Raw genomic sequence first — 16710 nt, 5'->3', positions numbered from 1 at the left:
CCACCATCACCACCATCATCATCACCATCACCACCATCACCACCACCATCATCACCATCACCACCATCACTACCACCACCATCACCATCACCACCATCACCACCATCATCATCATCACCACCACTACCATCATCATCATCATCACCACCACCATGATCACCATTGTCACTGTCTTCATTATTATTATCAAGGATAAAATGACAAGACAAAAATGATATGGGGAGAGACTTTACATATCACAAGACTTAGGCTAAAGGAAACTACTTGGTGAGGACAGCATTTTGTTCTGAGATTCTTGGCAAGCCAGGGCGAAAAGGGAGAACATAAGAGTTGCTTTTCATAACTCATTATCTAATGAGAGAAAGCTGAAGAGATCATCATTGGAGACAAACACTGCCCTGGCTCTGAGGACCATATGGTGTGGGTCTTTATATGAGGGTGAGGGAACAGAAGAGTTGGCCTGAAACCAGCTCCTCATTGCCCATTGGCTGGAGGAGGGAACCCAGCGCCCCGGCACACCACTCGGTGTGTTCTGGAGTGGCACTTCTAATGAGGTGGTGGTCATCTGGCACATGGTGTACCCTGCCTTGTGGCAACAAATCCCTCCTCCTCCACTTGACCATGGGCTCCTTAAGGGCAAGGGCTGAGTCTTACTCATCTTTGTCTCCCCAGTGTCCGGCCAAGTTCCTGGCACTCGGTGACTCTGCAGTGTATACGAATGAATGAGGAAGTGAATGATGGATGAGCCATTAAAATGCCACCCCAAGGAGGGTGAGGCCCAGAGGTGGCCAGGATCCAAGCAAAGGGTCATGGCCATCAGAGAAAGCACTCAGGAACATAGGGACAGAATATCAATAAGCCCAGACACGGCAGTCTTTTTTTCTCCTTGTGCCATAAGCTACAAAGAAGGGAAGTAGCAGCTTGGAGGTGTCAGGCTCTACATTTGAATTTTCTGTCTTCTCAACTGTCTTAGCAATCTCCCCAGCAAACAGTCACTATCACTCCCATCTTACAGAGAAGGAAGGTGAGGCTCAGAGAGGTTCGGCAACTTGACCAGCTGGGAGGGAGCCGAGCGAAGAGTCCTGTGGGAGACCTGCACTCCAAGGAACACTAGGAGCCCTTTAGAATCTCCTTCCCCGTCTGCTTAGCACCAGGAGCCATGAGCAGTGAAGGGAGATGAATCATGATTAACGTCCCACTTCCCATGTCCCCCTTTGTAATTTAATTTTATGGTTTCGGGAGCTGTGTCGCAGGTTGTGGGAGCCTGCAGAGATGGGCCACCAGTGGTTTGGTTTAATCCCCTTTTTAATATCTTTGTTGCAACATTCTTTCCAATTCAGCTCCCAAGTCACATTAAAAAAATACCTCTTCCTTGGGGTAAGCCTTCCCTTATTAAACAGATTCAAATGAAAAGTTTTAAAGATAATTTGAACAATAAGAATCACTCTGTAGCTCCCAGCCCAGGCTCCTTTATTGGCGTATTTATTCCCCAGTATTTCCTGTCTCATTCCCCAGCTCACTGAGTCCCTCATCGACCACCCCCAACACTCTCAGTCTTTGGTCCAATTCAATGTCTGTCCCCGGGGGGAAGAATCAGGAAGGGGTATCTCACCTCCATGTGCCAATGTGCCTTCCAAGGCTGTCCCACCCGCCCTGACCCACATTCAGAGAAATGGCTGCAGCATAGAGGGAAAGTCACACTCGCAAAGCCTCAGAGGGGCCATGGAAGGTGGGGGAGGGGACAGGTGGAGAAAGGACACTGCTCAAAATGCAGATGTCTGGACCCCTTTCCAGAGCACCGAATGGCCCTTTCTCCAGGGGTGCCCAGGACTCTGCATTTGAAACAAGCACACAGGCCTCTCTTAGGCACATGGAGGGAAGTTTCTCTGATACTTTAGGGGCCAAAGAGGAGGAGCCCCAGGCTTAAAAATCAATAGTGAGGCACAAATTTGAGGAGGAAGTATTTCAAAGACAAGCCTGGAAAGAAGGAAGGAGACTGACCTTTTGTGAGTTCTAAGTGTATGTCATTTTTTAAAAAAATTGAATCTACTACGTGTGAAGACCTTTGCTAAGAAATTAGATGAACACAAAGTCCGGGCTTGGCCGCAAGGGAGCCGAGGGATTTCATAGTGTTGTCTCCTATAACCTGGGGTGAGTGTCACCATCCCATTCCTGCTTAGCAGATGAAGAGACTGAGGTCTCAGTGCCTTGCCCGACTTTGCACCTTTAGGAAGTGGGACTCTTGGCCAGCGGAGTGCCAAGGCCAAGGCCGGCAGCCAGGCTCTGCTCTCCCGTGCCACAGCCTCAGTCCGAGCCGCTAACATTTGCATAGCGCCCTTACAATTTACCAAGTGCTTTCCCGTTCATCATTCCCCTTAATCCTCAGAGTCTGTGAGAGTGGAGGAGGACTGGGGGTGGGGTGTCTGAAGCTTTCCCTTGTAGGGAGGGCAGAGACCTCTGGGGATCTGTGTACCCCTTGCCCCTGGCCAGAGATCCGAGGTAGCTTTGGGATGCGGGCTACAGACCTCGGATAGCGGGCGCACCTGCAGCTTCTCTCCATGGCCCCTTCACCCCCAAACTGAGAGTGGTCCAGACCTCTCAGGTGGCTGGAGAGGTGGAATCCACCCTCCTCCCCTGCTTTCTTTCCCTCCTGCTGGTTTTCCAAGCAGGATGCCATGGTGGTATGTGTGTGCATGTGTGAGCACGCACGTGGGTGCAGTGGACATGTGTACGTGTGTGTATGCATGGCTGTGGTGTGTCCATGTGTGTTCATGTGCATATGTGTGCATATGTGTGTGTGTGCTTGTGTGTGTGTGTGTGTGTGTGCTTGTGTGTGTGTGTGTGTGTCTATGGGGAGAGGGGACCCCGGCAGTTCAATGAGTCCTGGATTTGGAGCAGAGGGAAGAGGGAGAAGGACACAAGGAGCTTTGGCAGAGGTGGCTGCCTCCCTTCCCTCCATATTGGACAGGGGTCACCCTGAATGCTGTGGCATATACACCAGGGGACTGGAAGGTGGGCCTCTGATACCACGCAGACAGGAAGACCTGGCAGTAGCCATCAGCCTGGGCTGGAGCCTGGTGGGGCTCCCCTGGGGAAGATGCAGACTGGACGCTAGAGCCTCTGCCAACACTAGGAGGGCCTCCTCTTTTCTGGGATCCTTGGTCCTCCTCTGTCACTCACTGCCGCGGCTCCAGCAGGTCTCTACACTGGACACCTGCCTGTCCTCTGAGTTCTGTCTTCTGGTACCTTGTCCTCCTGATCCCCGGAGGCCTCTGCCCTCCTACAACTGAGGCTCAGGGTAGGGAAGTGACTTACAGAAGGTCATCCTGTCAGGAAGCACAGAGGGGGTGTTAACCTAAGTCTGCTGCCCACAGAGTATCCCTCTTATACTGCTTTAGGGACTGTAGGGAAGTGGCCACTCGGGGAGGTTTGGGGCCACCTGGGCCTGGGATCCCATCCTACTCCACACTGATCCTCTTGGGCCAACCAAGCAAGTCTTTCACCTTCCTGAGCCTCAGTTACCTCCTTCCAAATTGGGATTGAAGATGCTTCCTGTCCTTCATGTTGTGGTGGGGACCTGTGACAAACAGAATACCAGGCACCGAGTTGAGTCATCACAGAGAGTGGCCCAGGCCTCTGTCCTCGGCTGCCATCACACCTCTGAATGGCTCTCTGGGAGAGATGCCTGCCCTCATGGAAACGGCAGCCTGCATCTTCCTGCTTACATCTCAGCTGTGGCTTCCCTTTAGAATAAAGCTCCCTGGCACCGTCTCAGGGCCTGGCAGACTCTGACTCCTGCCTTATTCTCTGACCTCCCTCCTGCCACTCCCCTTTGCCCCAACAGCATGCCCTACCACTCAAGCCAAGCTCCTTCCCAGCTGCACCCTCTTCCTCACATCCTTTAACTAAGCACTCAGGACCTTTAGGCCCAGTTTGAATGACACTTCTCACAGAGGCCTTCCTTGCCCTCCTAACTTAGGTGTGTGACTGGTAATCTCACACACAGCATTTCACGCGTGGTTTTCAGAACAGGATAGCCTAGTGGTTAGGAGAGTGGCTACTGAGCCAGAGGGCCTCCGTTCATTTGCATTGTCCCTTCCTAATTCCGTGACCTTGGAAAAATTACCTAATTTCTTTAGTTTTTTTCATTTAAAAAACTGGGATGATTGTTATCTATTTGAATCAGTTGACTTTTTTTTTTTTTTTTTGGTACTGGGAATTGAACCCAGAGGTACTTTACCACTGAGTTCATCACCAGCCCTTTTTTATTTTTTATTTAGAGACACGTTCTCACTAATTTGTTTAGGGCCTCGCTAAGTTGCTGAGTCTGGTTTTGAACTTGTTATATCTCAGAAGTTAACTGAGCTGAGTGTTCTGGAGAATGCCTGTAATCCCAGCAACTCAGGAGGCTGGGATTACAGGCATTCTCCAGAACACCCAGCTCAGTTAACTTCTGAGATATAACAAACCACTCAGAAATGTAGTGGCTCAAAACTACAACTAGACACTTGGCCCCCATTTATATAGTTAAGTAACTGGGCTGGGCTCAGCTGGGAGCGTCTCTGTGGGCTGAGTTCAGCTGAAGCTGGCACATGCTCATCCATGCATCTGCAGTCAGCTAGCTCTGGCCCACAGCTGGACAAGGCACCCTGGAATTTTCTTCCATCCGACACGTCATCTTGCAGCAGGAAGCTTGGGCCTGTCTGCATAGAGGTTCCTAGTCCCAAGAGAAATGAGGCGAAGCCCAGGTGCCCAGGCACACTTCAAGCTTCTGCTTCTTACTGAATCAAGAACAGAGGCAACTATCCAAGGGAGGTTAGATACAGGAAGGGCTCCCGTGGAGATTAAGATGAAGAGCGTTTTGCACGTGAAGTGCTTAGACACACATGGTGGCTTGTTAGTACACGATGATCGATGATCGCTAACTCTGACTATTATCTTGTGACATGAGAGTAGGACCTGATGCTCGGTCGGACCTATTCAAGGCAGGCCTCCTTTAAACAGAGAGGATCTGCTTCAGTTTCTCTCTGGAGACTGACCTCTTCACCACCCGGCAATGCTCTTCTTCTCACGCAGACACACAGAAGTGGGAGTCTCCCCCGCAGCTGTGAGGTCAGTCTGCCGTCAGATTACAATCCAAGCCCAAGTCTGCGTGGGACTCCAGAGCTTTCTACCTGCTTCACTCTTTAATCAGTCATGTGGCCAGGACATCCGGCCTGGGGACTGTATGTGTCGTGGGTCTAAAATGCCATAGCTGGAAGAAAATATTTGTTTTGGTGTCTCCTCTAGCACTGACAATTTTCTGCTTGCATTTTCTGTTGTTTGGCTCGGATGAATAGCAGTTTTCGTCTTTGCTCTGTGTTATCATGTACACAGAACTGTTGCTGAGGGAGCTAACAGCACGCTTGCTTAGTCATTATTCTGGGAAGGGGTGCCAGCCAGTCAATAGCCTTTATTTTTATACAACTCTGCACACTGCAAATGCAGGAATAATGCACAGCATTTGAGTACAGAGCCACGATCAGACACCTATCATTTCTGGAGGTGGGCGAAGCAGAGGTGGCAGCATGGAGCTGAAGCCCTGGAGCCCCGGCACAGATTCTAACTAGCTCCTTTGTCAAGAGCCCAGGAGCTGGATTGCCCTCCCTGAATGATTCACTGGATAGAGTCTGATAGATTTTTTTTTTAACCAATCTGAAGGAGAAAGCAAACAGCACAGGAGAGGTGCCAGGACCAGCAAAATTTCTCAGGGAAAAAAAAATCTTTTTAAAGATAGATTTCAGAAAATGAAGGTTTAACATCAAACTCAGCAAAGTCATGCACGGTGTGCAAAATGGTCCTGTGAGCCCCCAAGTGATCGCTCTGAGTCTCTGCCAGTTGCATAGGGGACTGCTTTTGCAAAGGTTGGGAGGGCCAAGCAGGGTCATCTGATCAGCTCATGGGATGCCAGGCCAGAGGTGGAACAGGGGATAGAAGGGCAGAAAAAGGATCCAAAACTAAACCAGTAGAGAAAGCTGGGGCCCTCTGGCCTGAGAAAGGAACAGGTATGTGCACCAGGGAATTAAAGAGCTCTGAGGGGCCTGCAAGGGTAAATGTAAGTGAACCTGTTCATTCATTCAATCACTCAAAAGTACTTATGGAGCTGGAGTTTTGTGTCAGGCTCTGTTCTAGGCTCAGAGGCCCCCATCTTGAACAAGATAGAGGCCCTGCCTTTGAGGAATGCATTTAATTATGGAGAGTAAAGATGTAAAAATAATACTATATGACAGTGATAGACTCTGTGGAGAAAATAAGCAAGTTGATGCCTAGCGAGAGCCTAGTAAGTGGTGAAGGGGATTTTTAAAAAATGGTTAGGAAAGGCCACTTTGAGAACATGACGCTCGAACCCAGGCCTGAATAAGGAAGAGGAGCCAGTTCAGGAGAATGGGGGTGGGGCATTCCAAAAGAAGTGCAAAGTCCCTGGGGCTGGATTGAACTTGGTATTTCAAGGAAGAGTAAAAGACCCCTGTGGCTGGAAGAAGGGGGAGATGGGGCCAGTCTGAGTAGTGTCCTAGAGAACAGAAAGGAGGGTGAATTTTATCCTGTGTGTAATGAGAACCCACAGGAGGGTTTTAAGCAGGGGAATGGTTTGATCTGTGTTCTGAGAATGTCCTCACTCTGTGGAGCATGCAGTTTTCCAGAACAAATAAGAACAAGCAAATCTTATTTTCTTGGGTGTGGAGGGTGCAAGGTTGGGGAGACACTGGGACCAGGGACTTCTAACTCTCTGGCAAATCTTGATTGCAGCGGGCTTCTTGATAAAGGCTCTTCTCATGGAGGAGTGGAGCAGGGATGATAGTATTGGATTGATTTATTCCCCGAAGTGTTGATCCAGGATTACCGTCAGGCTGGGAGGAGGGTCTCCAGCAGTGTCCCCATGGCCTTGCCCCGGACTCTCTGCCGTTCAACATTTCTATCTGTAAATTGGCGGAAGACTCGGAAGATGTGCTCATCAGACATGCAGCTGACACGGAGCTGTCAGGGACAGCTAATGCCACGGATGACAGGCTCAAGATTCGGCCGGCGTGATGATCCTCCCGCGGCTGGAGTGATGGGATGAGAGCAGCCACATCCCTGATTGCATTCAGATCGGGAGAAAAACCCAGCCGGGGAGACCTCGCTGGAGAACTCCCCCTGGAAAGGAAGCCCCAGCTGGGGCGGGAGGAGGGATCCAGGGCAGCTGGACCAGACAGTGCCCCACACCACCTCCTCCCTCTCCCAGTGACAAGATCTGTGGCCTTTAAGACATTCTTTGTGAGCCACCTGTGGGCACCTGGCTTCCCATCTGGCCTTTGGTGAACTCATGACAAATGATGCCCTTGGGTGGCCTTTCAGGGTACAACCAGGGTGGACACCTGTTCTTGGCACACAGCTGCTGCTCCTAGGAATGCCACTTAGATTCTAAGAGTCCCTGTGGTGTGTCCAGAGGAGAATGACCTGGAGGGGTGGGGTCTGGAAGCTGGGAGGGACGTGAGTATCTTCTCAGATGCCACAAGGATGCAGAGTAGAAATGGAGAAGGTGCCTTCTCCGTTGCTCCAGGTACCCCAGCAGTGCACCGGGAGCACTGTAACTGAGAGCTGACCACTGAGAGTAATGGCATTATAGCAATGATGCCTCAGACATTTCTCCAGGGCTTGCTATGCACCAGGCTCATGCTGAGTATTTTGCATAACTCATCTCTAAGCAGTCTCATGGTCTGACCTTGAGAGGTAGGTGTTATCGGCACTTGACAGAAGAGAAATAAAAGGCTTAGCTGGCAGCTATCTAGGGGCAGTACCAGGATTCGCACCCAAGGCTTCCTGGTTCCTCTCTAGCTACCTGGCTTCTGGGTTGGGTGGGCTGGGAGTGTCCACTTAAGTGCTAAAAAGGGACCATGCCCAGAATTTTTTTGGTACAAAGACCTCAGGACCCCAAGGGTCTTTTAGGAGCTGCTTTTCTGCTCTGTGATTCAGTAGTGAGGGGTGTGTGTGTGTGTGTGTGTGTGTGTGTGTGTGTGTGTGTGTGTACTTTCATTAAAAATAAAAACAACAGAAACTAAATGTAGACAAAAGTAGAGTGGCTTGCGTGTGGCCATCCCATGTGTCTTCCCCAGCTTTAGTGGTGATCAGCATATGCAAAGTGAGACCAATCTTGTTTGATCTGTCAGGCCCTCCTTCTCTGCTGGATTAATCTAAAGGCGATGCCAGACATGATTTTATCTGTAAATACTTTCCTGGGTATCTCTGAGAGATAAGTACTCATTTTTTTTTGTTATTGTTGTTTAAGTAGAACCACAATGCCATTATCACAGTTTTTAAAAATTAACATAATTGAAATGAGTCTTTCAAATCCAGAAAAGCTATTGGCATATGGCTGGCTTTGCAAGGTACTGGAAGTGGGGGCAGGGAGGGAAGGCAGATGCTATTCCTTCAAATGCCCCGTTCCTGGGGATGGAGACTCACTTGTTTGCTTTGGGAGGAGGAGGAGGAGGAAGAGGAGGAGGAGGAAGAGGAGGAGGAGGAGGAGGAGGAGGAGGAGGAGGAGGAAGGAGATCTGAAACTTGGGGCCACAGATTGGCAACCTCTTTATTCTGATTGTTCCCAGGGGCACAGCAGTGAGAGTGGGACCTATTTATAGCCCTAAGTCTAGACATGAGAAGGAGGCAAAAGGAAGGGGAGAAGTGAGGGGGTAGTGAAGAGGGAGAGGAAGGAGAAAATCCAGAGCAGGGACTGGCCCCACATCACCATCACGCAGCCTGATGGCCCTCTGGGGGGCGTGGCCGGTCCAGCTCATACCAGCAGGTGCTGAGTGAGCTCAAGTGTGGATTCCCCCTCCACATCCTCCCCTCCATCCCAGGAGGCGAGCGTCACTGTCATTTTACTGGAGAGGATGCTGAGATTCCCTGGTCTGGCAGGAAATAAGAATGGTGACCAGGTTCAAACCCAGGTCCGTTTTTCTGGAGGGGGCTTGCTCCTAGCCTCACTGAGGTGCTGAAAGGATGGGAGCCTCAGGGCTCAGAAGATTCATACACACTCCCTGCATATTTTTTGGCACCAGCACCCTGATTCCCCACTCCCTACCTCAGGACCCATGTGCCTCTGCAGGACCCAGTAACTATAAAGGGTAAAGGGTTCGAGATAAAGGGAGCCTCTAGACTACACCAAACGCCCATTCTGGTGGGTGGTCAATGCGGGGGCCACTGCTCTGATGCTGTGTGTGCTGACACATGAATCATGTGCCTCTCTGCTCCTGTCCAGGTGTGCGTGCGTCAAACACACACATGAGTATGTATATGTCCATTGTGTGTATGTGCGCATGTGCATGTGCATGCACGCGCACTCGCATGCAGACCCCTACCCAAACAGCATTGCCAGGAAGGCAAGACCCCTGCTGGGGCACTCCATGGGCACTGTTTTGTGGACACCAGTGCCGTCTCCACTCCTGGGGTCTGCCTTTCATCATCTTCTTCCTCAGTATCCCCAGGGCTAGCGTGCTGAGCAGTTTTTCAGGTGTTCGAGGTGTAGGCCACCTCACCCGGCCCTCACAGGAGCCCACGGAGTAGGAGAACAGATGGTGGTAAGCTCAGTGCCTCTGGCGCCCCTGAGAGTGCCAGGCAAGAAGGTGCCCCTTGCCAGGGATGATGGCAGGAAGGTGGGGCTGAGGACTGGCAGCAATCAGGAACCTGGTGTCCCTGGGACCACCAGAGGCCATTGGGCTTCTGCTGGCCAGCAATGTCTATCCAGGTGTCCAGGTCTGAGTTACAGGTGGAGGCCAGTGGTTGGGTATCGGGAGATCCTTAGGAATCAGCGCAGGGACCACTCAACTGCTGGACCAGCCATGACTGAGGTGAGGCCAGTCCAGGGTCCATGATCTTGCCAGAACAGTGCCAGCAAGGAGGGACTCAGGTAGCCTTGGGGCTACAGTGTAGATCGGGATCTAGGAGCCAAGCCAGACTGTCAGTCTTTTTTTTTTTTTTTTTTTTTTTTGCTTGAGAAAGCAATAGGTTTCCCTCAACAGGAAACACGTTTCCATCAAGTGCCACATCCGTCCCCTTTCCCTGGGGCCCGTGTCCTGCTGTAGAGCCGCCCCTTGGTGAGCAGACACTCTCACCGCCTCTCTCTCTCTGACCTGTTTGCAGAGCTCTGGAACTCAGCAGCAGCAAGGATGAGATCTCCCTGTTGGTGGAGCAGGAGTTCTTGAGTCTCACCAAAGAGCACCTCATCCTGGTCAAAGAGAGCTCAGGGGACCTGGCAGCACCTGGAGGCATTCCCCAAGGGACCAGAGAACCAGTTCCTTGTATTCTTGCACCTCCTTTGGTGGCTGGTAGCAGTGAGCGCCCTGGAGCCTCCATCATTGCTGGTGACAACCTGCGGGAGCAGAAGGTGGCCGTGTCTGTGATTGGCAGCCGGCAGGACTGCGATTCTGCCCTGTCGACAGTGACAGGCATCTTGCGTGCTGCCAAGATCAAAGAGACTGAGGATGGGGGCCACAGCCTGGGTGCCTCCAACTCAGAGATCAGCAAGCTCCTGGCCCAGTTTCCACTGAAGTCCACGGAGATGTCCAAGACCCCCGACAACAAGATGGTGCTGGAGGAGGCAAGGGTCATCAAGGACTTCCTGCAGAACAGCATGTTCAGTGGCTCTGGGAGCTTCAGGGAGCCTGCAGGGCTGGGCCCATTCCTGCTGCTGCCACCCCCCCCTCCTCCTGCACCCCCTGACAAACTCTTGGAGCTCCCTGCTCAGAAGAGGCAGCTCCCTGTGTTTGCTAAGATCTGCTCCAAGGCCGAGTCTGACTCCACCCTGGAGGGGCACCACTCGATGGGTGAGTGGGGCTGGGATCAGGGGTACAGAGTGGGCCTGCATGGAGGCGGCCTCCTAGGAAGCCGTCGGGGCCACAGCACACACATAAAGCATCATTGGGTGAAGCAGGACAAAGCAGCCTCTCTGGTGGGCACAGGTTCCCAGGTGCAGGCTGTTCTCAGTCCCTGCAGGCCTGCTCTGCTGGATGCCCGTGGGCAGGGCACAGCTTGTGTGAGCAAATGCAGAGCCCCTGATCCAGACCACTTTGGGAAGAGGGATCGGTACCATGTATGTAGTACCTGGCTCCGTGTTTTGACTCCACCAGGAAGAAAGTATTTATCCTAGCTGGGTCCACGGTGAGGCTGAGGCTGCCTCATGGAGATGGCTGGAGAGGAATTTGATTGGCAGCTGGGGTCACTTAGCTTGTGATGGAGGCACCTGCTCTGGCCCTTAGGTCTAGTTGTCACTCTCTCTGGGGCAGAAAGTGGATGCATAAGTTCTCATGGCTCAGTCTGTTGGTCTTGGGATCTGCTACCCAGACACTTCTCACATTTTCCTCTCCCCTTAGATTCTGTCTTTTGTCCTGATCTAGTCATTCAGAGTAGTTGGTTCCAAGAAGACAGACTGATGGCAGAGGCATTTGCCCACATTGAGCAGTAACTAGGGGGATATATCATATTCATGCCAACCAAAGAAGAATCACCCCCAGTCTGTCAGCATGGGGAGATAACAGAGATGCCCGTATCACGAGGGCCCACATTCATCTCCCTGAGAGAATAAGAACACAATCACCCCTGAGAACATTCTGTATTCTGAGCACTGTCTGGAGTCCAGAACAATGGAGCCAGGGATCACCAGCTGGATTCAGTGTTGGGAAGGCCTGGGAGAGCCAGAGAGCTTTGAGATGATGGGCTTTGGGGGTTGTGGGGCGGGGAAGGGTGGAGCTCTAGGCAGGGGGAAGGGCCTTCCTCCCCCTCCTTCTGGAATCACCCATGGATGCATTCTTACCAGATGGGGCTGTGGGATTGGAAGTGGTCCTGCCCACCCACCCTCCTGACCATTTGTGTCTGCGTGTACAAATATATGGGCAAAATTGTGCCAAAGAGAGCTTTGCCAGTGTAGGTGTGTTTGTTAGAGAAAAATGCAGAGGGGGTGAATCTGTTTGTGTCTGTGTGTACGTGTCGACATATGTGTCTGTCCTGTGTATAGTTGTGTATATGTGGGAGAGGCAGAGGAGAAACAGGCAGGAACGTGAGCATTGTGTGTACCCAGGTCTCGGAGGAGGGGCCCTCATAGGTGTGTGTGAGGCTGCAGGTGTGTGTTTTCTCTGAGGAAAGGGCTATTATTAGTGGGTGTGTTATTTCAGCAAACTAGCTGGCGGCAAAACAGCAAGAAGAGAAACTCTTAGAAGAGACTCTGGGCATGCATTTTACTAAAAACACCACTGGCTTCCAAACTGGCCCAGGCTGGAGCAGCTCTCCTCTGCTGGGACAGTTCTGGGAAGGCAGACCCAATTGGCCCCTGCTCAGCCCTCAAGGCCACTGGGTTGGAGGTCCTAGAACTGATGGGATCAGGCCCACTTCTTCTGATCCCTCTGTGACCAGAGTCCCCAGGTGCCTGCAGTGTGTCCAGCACAGATCATTGCCATCTAGTCGGCAGGTGGAAGTTTCCATGCCAATTTCTGAGGAGCTTCAGATACCATCAGATGGTGGAAGGAATGAAGGGGCTGGCAGGAAAAGACCCTCTTCCCTGCTTCAACCAGAGTAGTGCTTTAAAAAACATATGATCATCATATATATATGTATATATATATATATGTATATATATATATATATATATATATATATATATATATATATATGTATATGTATATGTATGTATATACAGTTGTCCCTCCAAATGTTGGTTTCAGGGCTCTCTTTAGATGCCCAAATATACAGATGCTCAAGTTCCTCATTTAGAATGGCATCTAACTCGTGCACACCCTCCTACCTACTCCACACCATCTTTAGAGGATCTACGATACCTAATAGGATATAAATGTTAGCTATTCTGTTGCTCTACTGTGCTGTTTAGGAATCATTGACAAGAAAAAAAAATGCCTACCCATGTTCAGTACAGATACAATTTTTAAACATTTTTTTAGTTATAGATGGACACAATCTTTGTTTTATCTATTTATTTTTATGTGGTGCAGAGGATCGAACCCAGTGCCTCACGTATGTGAGGAAAGCGCTCTGCCACTGAGCTACAACCCCAGCCCCAGATACAAATTTTTTTTAGAGCATTTTCCATCACTGTTCCACACACATGCTTTTAATTTCATTTGAAGAAAAAGTTGCAAGGCTAAAAGGACATGGGGGGTGAGAGCGCGGTGGGGGGCCCCCACTGTGGTGCAGACAGTCCTTGCACTGGGGGATGGATGCTTGGTCTATTTGGAGCGAGTCCTGCGTCTGGCTCTGACTGTGTCCTTCCTGCATCTCTTTAATGCTTCCCAGTCTCTGTCCATAGTCACCCGGGACTGTCGCACCCTCCTCTCAGGTACCCCTGCATGCAAAGCCTAGCTGCACCCCACTTCCTTCTGGGAATAAAAAGGACCCTCTCAGATAGAAGTGATGTCAGCCACCGTCTTCTCCCGTTGTGTACTTCTGTCACCTCGTGGTGCCCATCTGCCTTGTCCTGGAGCTATTCTGGGCATGTCTCTCTCTTCTTCCTTGTTGTGAGCTCCTGCAGGGCAGAGTCTGGCTCTGACTCATCCCTGTGTCCCCAGTACTCAGGGCAGGGCCTGGCACTGACAGGAGAGCCGAGCTGCCTGTGAGCAACACAGCCGAGGTGGAGTCCATGGTGAGGGAGCAAACCGTGGGGCTCAGACCGCGTGTCCTGCAGGGACGCGTGTCTTCCCCCCCAAGCTGTGCACCCCCCGATGGCGAAACTGAGTCCAAGTCATCCTTATATCCCCCCGACTGGCACTGTGGAAGGAAGGAAGGAGGGAAGGTGAGGATGGATGGATGGATGGACAGACATCTAGATCATGAGGCAGGAAGGCCAGAAGGGGCAGTGGTCAGGGAAAGCCTGAGAGAGAGAGACTGTGGTTCCATTAGGCCGAGGGAGAGTCTGCAGGCCAGTCCGAGCCTCGGGTGAGTACTATGGAAGACCTGTCACCTAGTTCATAAGAAGATGCTCCCTGCATCTAGCACTTGGTACCCCGGGAGCATTGACTCCGTTTCTCTCCTGCTCCAGAACGAAATCCTGGCAGCAAGGAGCTGGCCAAGGGTCGAGAGAGCCTCTTCCTCAGCCAGTGGCCCCAGAGTCGGAAGGACAGCTGCAGTGAGGAAGGTTGCATTGACCCAGTGGGCACCATGTCCACCAAGAAACCTGCATGGCCGGCCGAGAAGAACCTGCTTTATGAGTTCCTCGGTGCCGCCAAGAACCCGAGCGGGCCGCTGAGGCTTCGCAGCAAAGTGGAGGTGGATGGGCTGGAGCTGAAACGTAAGCTGACCTAGCCAGCAAGGACCCCAAGGGAGGGACCCCAGAGACCTCTCAGACCCAGGCGTAACTCTGTCTTAACCAGGGCCAGTCACTGCCTTTCCTTGATGTCAGGATTTTTAAATTGTAGAACCGGGGAAATGGCTTTTTCCATATGTTCCTTGTGGGAAATAAAATTAAAGAGATAGGTAGTTGGCTTCCAGGGGTCACGTGGACATTTTCAGTGGTTGATTTTGAATACAGCCCTAACCCAGAATCATACCCTAGCTTCTCAAAATGCCCAAGCCAAGGGGAAAAAAAAAATCCCTGCTTTCAATCACTTTCACTTTCAAGTCCCTGCTCTCTCTTCTTGCTCCTCTCCAGTCGTTTCAGTCAAAAATTCCTTTCTAAAAATGATGCCAGATGGAGGGGAAACCAAGGGCCCATTTCTGATCCCATAAGCCCCCCCGGGACACAGATGTTTCTCAGGAAGCAATTCATATCCAGAAAACTCATTCTTCTAGACTAATTTAGAGCCACTCACATTGAATTATCCTGTTTTAAAATATTTTAAAAGTCATTCCCAGATAGACACCCGATATACAGTCCCTGCTGAGCGCATGGCCCTGGTGGGGGGCTGTGTGAAGGGTTTGATCCGAATGAATTCCAGTGACATAGCACTTGTTTGCATGACACAGCTAGATTTTTCTAAAGCACCTGGAAGAATTTGCTTTTTAAGTTGGGGACATATAGCAATGCGGATTGCTGTATCCCTTGCTAAATCGCCCCCCTGACTAGCCAATGATGGAAAGAGAAGCTCCAAGCGAGACCCTGCTGGGGTCCCCTTCAGATCGGCAAGGTATGAACTGATGATGTTTTTCCTGTGGTTGGAAATTCACCAGGACTTTGAAGGACCCTCTTGGAGCTTTAAAGCCCCTGACCTCTGAGAATCTCTGGGGAGGGGAAAAGACTGAAGGCCTCCTGGCCTCTCCCTGCCTCAAACACTGAACGGCTTTACCTCTCCTGTGACTTGCAGTTAACCCTCCGGTAACAGTGGCCGACAAGAACAACCTTAAGTACACAGGGAACGTTTTCACCCCACGCTTTGCCACAGCCTTGACCTCCACGACAGTGAACCAGCCTTTCTGGCTCAACCTGAACTGCCCGCCTCCACCGGTGTTCACCAATCACTCCACCTTCCCGCAGTATCAGGTGAGTGGGGGGGGCTGGGCTCTGCCTGCAGTCATCCCACCTGCGCTCCACACCATGACGGGGTGTGACTTGCAGGGAGCCTATTTCACAAAGAATCCTTGGGCGCCACTTCCTTACCCCAGACGCTCCCAGGGAATGAGAACAGGACACTCTCAACTTGTTACCTCGTCTGTTGCTATTTTTGTTGTGACCAGATCACTTGCTACACACACACACACACACACACACACACATATCACACACACACTTCACACCACGCTGATTATTCCAGAGCCCTTTGCCAGTCTTGGCTGGTTAAGTGCTTGGTCCCCCGGAACAGGAGGTTGGCATAGTCCTTATTTCCCACCCACCTCCTGCGACTCAGATGGCCTTCATCTTGGACGACTTGGGACCATCTCAGCTTAGGCATTTGGTCCCAGAATGATTACTAATGACATCCCCATTCACTCCCCAGTGTTGTGGTTTGGAGGTCAAATGGTGACCATCTTATTTAAACCGTATCTGAGTAGCCTTTGCTTGTACCAGCCGAGGTGCCTGGACATGCATTCTTGGTCTTAGGCTCCTCGTTAAGAAGGAATTAGTGACCAGACAGAAAGGAAAGGTGAAGCACTTGTAGCAGGGTTTGAAATTTCACTCACAGAACTTATTTATGCAGGGAAAATGTAGTTTCTTTATTTTGTCCATTTAACTTAATATCCCTTAAGAGCTGCAGCCCACTCAGTAGAAGGAGGGAAGAATCAAATAAATGTCCACTCTAGTTTAAGACTTTGTCCAATCCAATAACTGAAACAGTCCCTCTAGGTAGTGCTCAGGTGTTTTTTTTTCCCCCCAGGAAAAATGCTCAGCATTTAAGATTTCTGTCTTCAGTTCCCCTTTCTCGTTCCTCTCCAGAGTGGCACGTAGTTGTGTGGGGAGGTGCAGGTCCTTGGGGTTCGATGTCCAGGAGTTTGGCCATCTGCTGTACCCTCCTGGCCCAGCAAAGCCTGGAAAGGGAAAAGAGGAAAAGCAAAAGGAAATACACTCGTATTCAGTTTATTTTCCTCCACGTCCCTTCCCCTCCCACCACCCCCTTGGCACCTGAGCCATTTCTTTCTTTGCAAGAGAGCTCCAACCTTGAGGCTTAGATGTCGAAGGCAGAAGCGGGTCTCTTCCACTCTAGGTAAGACCCGCCGAGCTGGCCCACCAGGCTTAGCTCCTGGATCCCAAAGGGTTCTG

General features: G+C 51.0%; 1 protein-coding gene across 1 annotated transcript in view; it reads left to right on the top strand.

Annotated features, from left to right (window-relative positions):
* LOC308657041 (uncharacterized protein C1orf94) overlaps positions 1-16710 on the top strand; it is a gene marked incomplete at both ends in the record, with an annotated part of 35527 nt that overhangs the window by 7284 nt on the left and 11533 nt on the right. Inside the window, 3 exons of the mRNA XM_081308498.1 lie at positions 10158-10840; positions 14059-14307; positions 15320-15495. Coding sequence (XP_081164624.1) covers positions 10158-10840; positions 14059-14307; positions 15320-15495 — 1108 coding nt within the window. The remainder of the gene's footprint in view (positions 1-10157; positions 10841-14058; positions 14308-15319; positions 15496-16710) is intronic.

The sequence above is a fragment of the Spermophilus citellus genome, assembly GCF_964194105.1.
Source record: "Spermophilus citellus genome assembly, chromosome: 9".
NCBI classification, from domain to species: Eukaryota; Metazoa; Chordata; class Mammalia; order Rodentia; family Sciuridae; genus Spermophilus; species Spermophilus citellus.
This window is presented reverse-complemented; position numbering and strand designations above follow the sequence as displayed.